At 55.0% G+C, this 9,752-nt stretch overlaps 1 protein-coding gene across 3 annotated transcripts in view; it reads right to left on the bottom strand.

Annotated features, from left to right (window-relative positions):
• Positions 1 to 2,672: 2,672 nt before the first annotated feature.
• The window catches only part of TBC1D10A (TBC1 domain family member 10A), a 29,823-nt gene continuing 22,743 nt past the window's right edge, over positions 2,673 to 9,752 (bottom strand). For 2 of the 3 annotated variants that reach the window (XM_011373327.2, XM_023538445.1), the window contains 7 exons: positions 9,576 to 9,683; positions 6,228 to 6,334; positions 5,438 to 5,552; positions 5,293 to 5,358; positions 4,412 to 4,601; positions 4,124 to 4,278; positions 2,673 to 3,557 (listed from right to left, as the gene is read on the bottom strand). In XM_011373327.2, the coding sequence (XP_011371629.1) occupies positions 3,057 to 3,557; positions 4,124 to 4,278; positions 4,412 to 4,601; positions 5,293 to 5,358; positions 5,438 to 5,552; positions 6,228 to 6,334; positions 9,576 to 9,683 (1,242 nt within the window). In that variant the 3' untranslated portion in view covers positions 2,673 to 3,056. The remainder of the gene's footprint in view (positions 3,558 to 4,123; positions 4,279 to 4,411; positions 4,602 to 5,292; positions 5,359 to 5,437; positions 5,553 to 6,227; positions 6,335 to 9,575; positions 9,684 to 9,752) is intronic. The other variant, XM_023538444.1, reaches the window with a different exon arrangement.

Raw genomic sequence — 9,752 nt, 5'->3', positions numbered from 1 at the left:
GGCGGCCGGGGTGGGGTGGGGTGGAAGGGCCCTCCCCGCCCACTCCCGCTCACCCCCGCTCGCCTCGTGACGACCCTAATCTCCTGACCCCGTCCCGGAGCAACAGTGGAGCCCACCCCAATCTGTGCCCCGGAACCCCGGCGCGCACCGGTTTCGGCGGGGCAGGAATAGCAGCTTGATGAGAGGGTGGGTGTAGAGCCAGAGACCCGGGCGGGCGAGGCTCAGCACCCGCACCCGGTGCTCTAGGATGTGCAGCTCCATCGCGGTCGGAGCAGACCGGACCCCACCGCCAACCAGACCCAAGCCGCGCCGGGGGCGGGGCGGGGGGGCGGTGCCGGAGACTTAAAGGAGCCGCTGCGCCGCCGCGTTCACACCGCCGGCTACGCCTGGGACCCGCCCTGCCGCGTGCCGCGTACTGCTCCTGACGGCCACGCCCCGAGGAACGCGCGGCCTATTCAGAGTGGCCACGCCTCCGCCTTCCGACAGAGCCTCACCCCGCTCTAGTCTGACGAGCCCCGCCCAGGCTGACTCCGCCCCTTTAACTTTGGTTTAGGGATCTCCAGAAGACCCCACCCCCGTCGGGTCCTCCAGACCCCGCCCCCTCCTCTGGCCCCGCCCTTTCCACAGGTTGCGTCAATCTAGGGGTGGGAAGCATGTGTGAAACGTGGGGTCATTTCTGTCCCTTGGGCCCCTATATGGGTCTGGAAGGGCCATGAGGTTAGTCGGGGCTCGGCTGGGACCAGAGCACTGCCCACAAATGCCCGGAGCATGGAGAAAGGGTTCCACTCTGCATCTCGGGCAGCCTTATGATTCTCTCCCAACAAAGTATCCTCGTGTCTTTCTCCCTCCTTCCTCTAATGAAAGAAGAAAGCTCCCCGCACCAGGTCACAGAGATTGGAAGGGCCCCATCCACCTCTGTCTGAGCAATATACTGTTGGGTAGGGCACTGAAGGTAGCCAGGCCTAAGGAGACCCCTTAAAACTAAGTGCTTGGGCCAGGAATGACCAAGGCTCAGACTTAAGGGGACAAGTCCATGTATCTGGGGCTCACTGGGTAATATATGTCAGACCTGAGTCTTGAGCCCTGCTGAGGCTTCTCAAAGCCTGCAGCCATTAGTAGAACCTAGTTGGCCTGGGCACATCTAAACTTGCTTAATGCCCAGGGAGGCCCCAAGCACTGGCAGATGCCCCAGATCTGAGGCTTGTTAGGACCAGCTTGGGCTCATTTCAACATTATGTTCTGCTCAGGCCTCTTCAAGTCTAAGAAGACCCCAAGGCTGAGCAGGCTTCAGCACACTTCTGCTGGCCCAGTAGCAGGACCCAGCATGCTCCGGGGGACCCGTGTCTGGCCCAAGCATCCTCAGGTTTCAGATCTGATGTTTTGAACTAAGCAGGTTAAAGCAGGCCTGCACAGGCCTCCTGCCTGCCTGGGAGCCTCCAGTATAGGTGGATAGAAGCTGGGCAGTGCCTTTCCTCCCTGGACTCTCTGGCTCTGAGTTCACATGGAACACTGTGTAACCACCACATCCTGGGCTGTCCCCTGGAGGGTCAGGAAGAGGGGACTCCTCATAGGCTGAGCCCTTCATCTCACTGATGGTGCAGATGAGGTGGAAAACCAGAGGTGAGTGTTGGGAGGCAGGAAGCAGATGACCTGCCCTAACAGGCTCATATGACCCTTGACCTCCTCAGGCCTCAGTATCCCCAGCTGTACTAGGACAAGATGTTCGAGGCCAAGACCCTGCAATGCCTGAAAGCTCCTAGGGAGGCTCTAGTCCCGCTCCAGTCCCCTCCCCCCATGGCCTGACCCAGCTTGGTGGCCTGCCAGGAACAGCCGCTATTGTTTGACTGGAAAAGCTGCTTCCTCAGCAGAAGGGGGGCCTCTCCCAGGGACACCCTGTCCGTACCCTCGCCAGTCATCAGGTTGTGACTATAATGCCCGCCTGGACCCTCAATAGCAGAGTCAGGTCACCTGGCACCCTGGTCAAAAGAGGCAACTGAGGGGCTCTGCATGCAAATTTGGACCACTTTACCTTTCCCACTCAGCTCCTCAGTTGCCTCATCTGTCAAATTGGGACAATAATAGAGCCTACCTGATCAGCTAGTGACACAACCAGCTTAGTGTGGCACATGCTAAGTGCTCAGTAAATTACAGGTGGCCTTTTATCAAAGACTGGGACTTCTCCCTTCACCCCTCTCCTCCAATGGAGGCTCAGGCTGAACATGTGAGGGCATTCATTCATGGTCTCCTACCCCTGGCACCAGCACTCAACATAGAATGAAAACTCAGAATCTTATTGGGGTCCAAAGTGGCACCCAGGCTGGTCCCTGAGGAAGAAGACTCTTAAAGGACCTCCTTAAGGACCCCCACCCTGTCAGTGATGAGTAGGAATCAAGGCCTGAGGAGCAGGCCCTGCTCTGTCTCAGCACTGGACTCCAGTCCTGGTGATCCTCACCCATGGCAGATGGTAGATATGGGACAGAGGGAGAGGGTGAGGGAAAATGTGGGCCAGGAACAGGGGCTGGCCCTGGACGTGGCATCCCCTCTAGCAAATATACTTCTCAGAGAGACTCTAATGCTGGACTAGGGTCAGGATGGGGGCTTGTAGGGCATGGAGAAGAGATGCCGAGCACCAGGGATGGCACCCCATTCCCAGTCCCTAGCCACACACCAGCTCTCTACACAAGCCTGTTTATTTCTGTACAAAACCATGTTTCTATTTTACACAAAGAACACCCCACTCTTCACCCCACCCTCTCCCCTCATGTCAGCGCCCTAGCCCTGGGAAGCATCTCCCCAGAAGGCCCTGGGAAGCATCTCCCCAGAAGGAGGGGCCTGAGTGAGGCTCTCACTCCTGCCTGCTCCAGCTGGGCCAGCCTGAGCTCCACTGGAGATAATAAATAAAGAGGCTCAAGCAGAATCTGTGCTGGGCCAGCCAGACTCTCTACACCCAGTGACCAGGCAGCTCAGCCCTCAGAGGGTGGGCAGGCCCTGGAGTGTCAGTCCGTGAACCATGTAGGTGTGTGGAGACCCCGCCCTGGAGGCCTGAGCTGCCGGGGTTACAAGTAGGTGTCTTCACTCTCCTGGGATGTCAGGCTCTCCTGGGAGCGGTGATGGGCTGAATCCTGAGGAACTGAATCCTGGGGAGCTGAGTCCTGGGGGGCTGGGTCCTGGTGGACTGGGTCCTTTGGGGGCACATCCTGTGGGGGACATGCATTTCCCACAGCGGGCACCAACTTGGCTTGACTTGAGGTCGAAGTCTTGTCCAGCTGCCCACTCTCCTTTGCCTGCTTCTGCTGCTCCTTCTGCTCCTTCTGGTTCTGCTTGGGTGGCTTGGGCTTGCCTTTGGAGCCAGGGAGGAGGGCATCTGGTGGCAGGCGGATGGACGGTGAAGGTTGCAGGGTGGGCCGGGGGCCTGGCTCTGCCTCCAGGATGGCCTTGGCGCCATGCAGCCTGGGTGGGGAGCGGCACTGCAGCTCACCACGGGTTTCCTGCCAGCGCCGCAGCTGGATGAGGTGTTCTCGCTCAATCTGGCGCTCTGTCACTGGCAACTCTACCACCTGTGACAGGCAGGTAGGCATTAGGAAGAACTTTCCCCTCTGCCTCCCAGCCTAGGCTCCTGCTCTGCCTCAGCATCCCCTACTCCTGGTTGCTAATGGCTGACCCTAGGAAGAATAAAGGTCTGGTTCCTGCAATGGTCACAAGTCCCAGAGCTGAGTGCCAGGTAAGCCAGGCACTTAAGACCCAGTGCCTTAGAGAAGAAAGCTGCCCACAATCCATGGCTCTACTCGCCTGTGTTACCTAATTACAGCCCCTGAGAGACAAAAATCTACAAAAGAAAGAAAAAAGGGAAAATCAGGCCAAGGCCATGGATGTGGTACCAGGGAGGAAGAGGGGGTGATGGGTTGGAGCTCCTCTCACTCCCAAGTGTTTGAGAACAGGGAAGGCCCTACAACCTAGGGCTCTCTGTGCCCTTCTTCTTGTTCAGATAGCAGGATGAGATTTACCCGCACCATCCTGGGCTGCAGTGACACAACCTCAGGGGAAGAGGGTTACCAGACTCCCCTCCAAAGGGTCCCACATCTCCCCCTCCCTCCCAGTGGTGAGAGGAAGGTGTGGGCCGCACCTCCTGGACCAAGAAAGCCTCCTGCATGATCTTGGGGCTGAGGCTCCGCAGCCGCTCGATAGTCTCATACTGGCCCTGGCAGGCCTTGAGCTTCTCCGGGGAGCCTAGCGCATGCTTCAGCAGCACCAACCCCACCCGAAAGATGATCTTGACTCCTGCGGGAAAGGGGTAGGGTGGCTGGTGAGTGCAAGGGGGCCTTTAAGGAGTTTCCTTGAAAATGGAAGCCCCCCCTCCCATGGGCTGGGCTGGGCTGGGGGCAGGGGTGCTCCCTCAAGCTCAGCCCGGTACCTTCGCAGAAGAACATGTCCCAGACACGCAGAACAGAGCTCCAGGGCAGCGTGCGGGCAAAGGCACACATGAACCACTCTGTCATGTAGAGTAGCGGGTCGATCTTCTGCCGGCTGAGGTGCTTGTGGGCCACAGGTGACACCTTCTGCAGCAGCGAGAAGAGGATCTCCCCATCCAGCTGGATCGCCTCCTAAGGAGACAGTGAGGCCATGACCATGGGCCTGCAGAAGCCAGGGAAGGGACTGCACCTGGCCACCAGCACCAGACAGGCATTCATTTGTTCCTCAGATGGCTACTGCCTGCAGGAAGCCAGCCCTGTGCCGGGATACAATGATGAACAAAACAGCCAGCTGGTCCCCCTCATGAGTGTGTAGTGAAAAGGGGCAGACAGACATGAGTTACAGGAACAAAAAGACTAGGGAGAGGGTGAGTGGGGCTAAATGCCCAGGACATGGCATGTCCAGGAATGCAGGATGAGCATGTGCTGGAGGTCCCGCCTGTCAGGGTCAAGGAAAGCTCCAAGAGGGCAGAAAGATGAGGGATAGGAGGAGTTATCAGAGGAAAGAAGGGAAAGAAAGGGGCAGAGGTTTAAGCCTATGCCAAGGCCAAAGCAGGAAGGAACTTGGTGGAGGAACCGTGATCCTGCCAAATGGCCAGAGAGCTGGAGGCGGAGATGGAGGCAAAAGTGGAAGTGATGATGCTGGAGCCTAGGAGACCTGACCCTGGCAGGCCTGGGGACTTCAGCCTGAAAGCAACAGAAGGATGGGAAGGTTTCAAGTAGGGGCAGAGGTGCCTGTGAAGAGAGAGGCCTGAAGAGGCCAAAATGGTGTCTAGCCTGGGGCAGGTCCCAGGCTAGGTCCTGGGTCTAAGCAAGCACTCACCAGTTTCTCACTGTAATAGCCAGGTAGGTACTTCTCACAGATCTGTACCAGGCACCAAAAGGCTTGCTGTGGATGAGAAAGACATAAGACCTTGCTGCTGGGTGTTCCCTGCCCACCCGCTTGCCTGCCCAGGGCCTCGTGATACCTCAGCAGGCATGTGCATGAGCAGGACAGCGGCGATGGGTGCCTGGGCCTGGCAGTAGCCCTCCTCAGGTCGGTACAGTGTGTAGGCCTTCAGCACACGAAATAGGTCCTGCTGGCTGTGGAGAGGCCAAAAATGGAAGCGATGACAGCTATGGTGACTCTGCCACCCATTGCCCTCACCTGTGCCCCCACTAGACTAGACCTATCTCAAAACTTGTACTTCTCTGGAGAGGGGATGTAACCTGATTCTGGTCACCAAGGGGGTCAGTCTCCCACTGCAGCACATGGATTCTCACATGACCAGAGGATGGAGGCAGGGAGGGGCTACCCCATTTGAGAGCAGAGCCTTAAAGAGAAAGCAGGGGGCAAGTCCAGGGCAGGATGTCATATACAGAGTAAGGATGTGTCAGGGACTGGAAGTATGGGCCCCTCACCCAAAAGCTGTGGCCCCTCAGCCAGGCCAGCTTTGTCCCAGGTGTCTGTCTTGGTCCCCTGGCCCACCATATCTCTCCTTTTCTACATACCCTCTGCTCACTCAACTATCTCTAATCCTCTTTCTCCCACCAAAACCTGTTTCCAGAAGAGGGCCAGGCTGAGGAGTAAATGATGAAAGTTACCCCAGAGGTAAGAAGAGATGCTAAGAGGACCCATCAGACTCAAACCAAAGAAGGGAAACTCTAAAAGTAAAGTTTGGGGTCCCCAATATACCCACAAACTGGTTTTACCTCCTCTCACTCCTGAGGGACATGGCCTTAAAGCCACCTCCAGACTACTATGACCAGCCTGCTCACCCATGGCCCCCTCGGGACACAAACATCTCGTGAAAAGGGAACTGCCGGTGCAAGTCACGCTCAATCACGTCCAGCCACTTGGAGTCCCCAGGGGACATGTCCAGCTCCTGGAAGCAAGATCAAGGACATATATTAGGAGTTGGGGATGGCTAGGATGATACAACTGTCCCAGGTAATAGAGAGACCCCCAACGAAAGGCAATGCCCACCCAATTCCATCATGGACCAGGCCTTCCTGGAGACAGGTCAGGAAGCCCAGGTCAGAAGTCTGGGCAGGAGAAAAGAAGCAGATCAGGGAAGGGTCCTGGAAACCCTGAGGGGTGATCCTGGCTCCAGGAAGAACAGTGTAGGTAAGAATGTCTGTCATAGCTGTAGCTGTAAGTAACTTCTAGATATTTCATTCAGGACTCGCTTACATACCTTATATCACATTCTTAAGATGGAAGGCTATCATCAAAGCAATAGCTATCACCTGTTAGCACCACTCTGAGCCACCAGTGCGCCTCACTGACTCTTCTCAACTCCAAAAGACAGGTCCTATCATTACACTATTCACAGATGAGAGTCAAAGAAACGTCATTTACTCAAGGTCTCATGGTTAGAAAAATGGTGGAGCTGGGCCTGGAAGCTAGGTTGACTCAGAGCTGTGAATCCCAACTTCTCTGCTACCTGTCTCCCTGTGCAGGTGGAGTTGCCTATTCAGGAAGTAGTGTATGTGTGTGTGCGTGTGATCTGCACAAGTGCTGTCTTGAAGGACATGACAATTGTCAAACCATTAACCTCAGAGCCAACTATGGGTGCTCTAGGGTTTCAACAAAGTAATTCTTTTCTTTGAACTTCTATGAACATTTTAAGCATGAGTACCATTTATAAAAAACAAAGTACAGTTGACCTTTGAACAGCATGGGTTTGAACTGCAGAGGTTCACTTATATGTGGATGTTTTTAAAATTTACTTTTAAATTGCACTTAAGTTGTGCATTTTACTCTATGCAAATTCATATCCCAACTTAAAAAAAAAAATAAAAAGGAAACCCAGAGGGCTGAGCAGAGAAGCAGACTAAGTACACGTTGCCTGCAGGAGTAGGGCAGCGTCAGGGGAGACTGCGAGAGGAAGGCTGGGTCTTCGGCAAATACGCCAAGTGGGCACAGGCTAAACTAAAGAACTTGGGTATCAAGTAACCTGGGTAACTTGACATGTGAAAATAAATACTCAGAGAAAAAGCTGATGGAGTGGTCAAGGCTGGAAGGTGGTGGAAGGGGCCGGGAGTTTCCAGAGAGGGCCCTTGAGTAGGCACACAGCTGAAGAGGTAGGTATGCAACCTCTATAGCCACACACGCCCTCAAGATGGGGTGGGGGCTGTATGTGCCCTATGCACCCCCCAAGTCAGGCACAGGGCTGGGTACGGTCTGAGTACAATGCAGGTTTGCTTTTGTCAGAAAGGGTTGGAGGGTCCCACAAATTCTCCTGAGGATTCCTGTGAGGTGGGGACCTCAGAATCCAAAAAGTTAGTTCCTAGGATATTCTTGCCTAGTTACCTCAGCAGCCCAAGGTGCTCAATCACACATGAATGGGTGAGAACAGAAAAGATGTAGCTGAAGGGCCTGTGGGGAGAAAGGGTGCTAGGAGTAAAAGGCAGGTCTGGGCCACTGGCAGATGATGCTGCTACTGAAGCCTGAGGGAACTGGCACCATCATGAGGTGAAGCTGGAGAAGAAAACCAAATTAGAAAAGCATGGAAGGTCCTGCCTGCCCTGCCCTGCCCTGCCCTGCCCTGCCCTGGGAAAGAAGAAGAAATAGTAAGTGCAGGAGAAGTCAGAACCACCAGGGATGCAGAACCTGCTCTGACAGCTGAGGTTGGGGTTGGCCGCTTGGGTCTGCATGGGACGTTAGCAACAGGTACATGCTGCCACCAGCAGCCCCATCACTCATTGTACCTCTGCTTTGGGCGAATATGCTCACAGCAGCCAGAGGGGGTTTCTTATCCTTATCCGTTTCCTCCATGTCACCCACAGGCAAAGTCCCTCTAGGTATACTCACAAACCACTGTTAAAGCCCCTAGGACAGTCTCAGGGACCTATCGCTCTAATTCATGGCATCCTTAAAGGCCTTTCTTGGCAAATCTACCTCTTCCTACAAGCAACCTTCAAGACTCCATAGGGGTGGCCCATTCCTCTCCAGATGTACCACTCACATACACATAATGCACACACAGCTCCATGCTCTGTTGCTCACACAGGATGCACTCACATCTGCTAATAGGAGGCTGGCCAGGCCACCCAAGCTCTTGGCTCTGCTCTGGCAGCTAGAGATAAACTAAGGACTTAGGTAGGCTTCTCATCCATGAGTCTCCCCTTCCACCCAGGATGCAGCCCCCTGAAATGGAAGAGATGTAGTCACCCGGAGGAAGACTCGAGTTGAGAGGCTGCTTGAATGTGGCCTAACATTGATGTCTCATCTGATCGTCCTAATTCAGAGCTGCCCCCAGACAGACACTCCACTAGCCTCCCTGATCTCCAATGCCAAGTGCTGCCAGCAAACAGCTCTCACTCTCTCCAGGTCAATAGCAGAAACTCTAGGCTTCCCTGACTCATCCACTCTTTTCTGAGAACGGGTTTGGCAGGACAGGAGTATTCACTGAAGCATGAAGTATGTCAAAGTACATCAACAAAGAACTGGTTGCTCACAGCTCTCTCACTGTCTTCTTGTCACCAGTCCCAAGAACGTGGGAGAAACCCCAATGCTTGCGGTCAGTTCTGGCAGGTAAGCTGGGGCAACCCAAGGGAAGCCAACTGCCTCCCACAGTTCCTGAGGGAGCAGGCTAGAGGAGCCCAGTTGGGCCCCAAGAAGCCCCATGGGGCAGAAGACAGTGGGTAGGGTTGGAGAAAGGCATGGTTGCAGAGGGCACCCTCTCTGACCACCAACTGGCTTCTGAACCCTAAAGTACTAGTTTGGCTCCGCCACACACAGGGCTGATAACCTACAAGAAACACAGGTGAACCACGTCTGGCCAGGCTTGGATAAGGCAGGAGAAAAAGTAGAGGATGGGAAGCCAGGAAGTATTAAGGGTTCTGTGGCCCCACTGGGCAGGCCCCCAAAGACCCTAAGCACAGGGCCCAAGGCAGTCAGGGAAGTGGTCCGAGTGTTCCCTCCTGATGAACAAGAGCCCAAGAAAGCAAATCTGAATGGCTGTCAAGAGAAAGAGCTGGAATGAGCAGTTGGGTAGTTGATGGGTGGCTCTACCATTGCTCATACTGCTGAGGTCCAGGTGAGTTCACAGATGATCAATGTCATTGGGAGGACGACAAGAGATGTGGAAGAAAAGGCAGAATCAAGGAAGGACAACTCACGTCAAACTTTCCAGGGTTCTGCTGTAGCTTCACCTTGCCTCCTGACAGATACTGCCAAGCACGGCCCCGCAGAGAAGGTGGGATGCCCTTCTGACACCGCAGACGAATCTGAAAGTTAAAAGGAAGGCTGTGCCAATGCATTCACCTGGGCCCTCCTCCAGAGAATGCATGCCAGCC

Source organism: Pteropus vampyrus, unplaced genomic scaffold (assembly GCF_000151845.1).
Source record: "Pteropus vampyrus isolate Shadow unplaced genomic scaffold, Pvam_2.0 Scaffold223, whole genome shotgun sequence".
Taxonomy (NCBI): Eukaryota; Metazoa; Chordata; class Mammalia; order Chiroptera; family Pteropodidae; genus Pteropus; species Pteropus vampyrus.
This window is presented reverse-complemented; position numbering and strand designations above follow the sequence as displayed.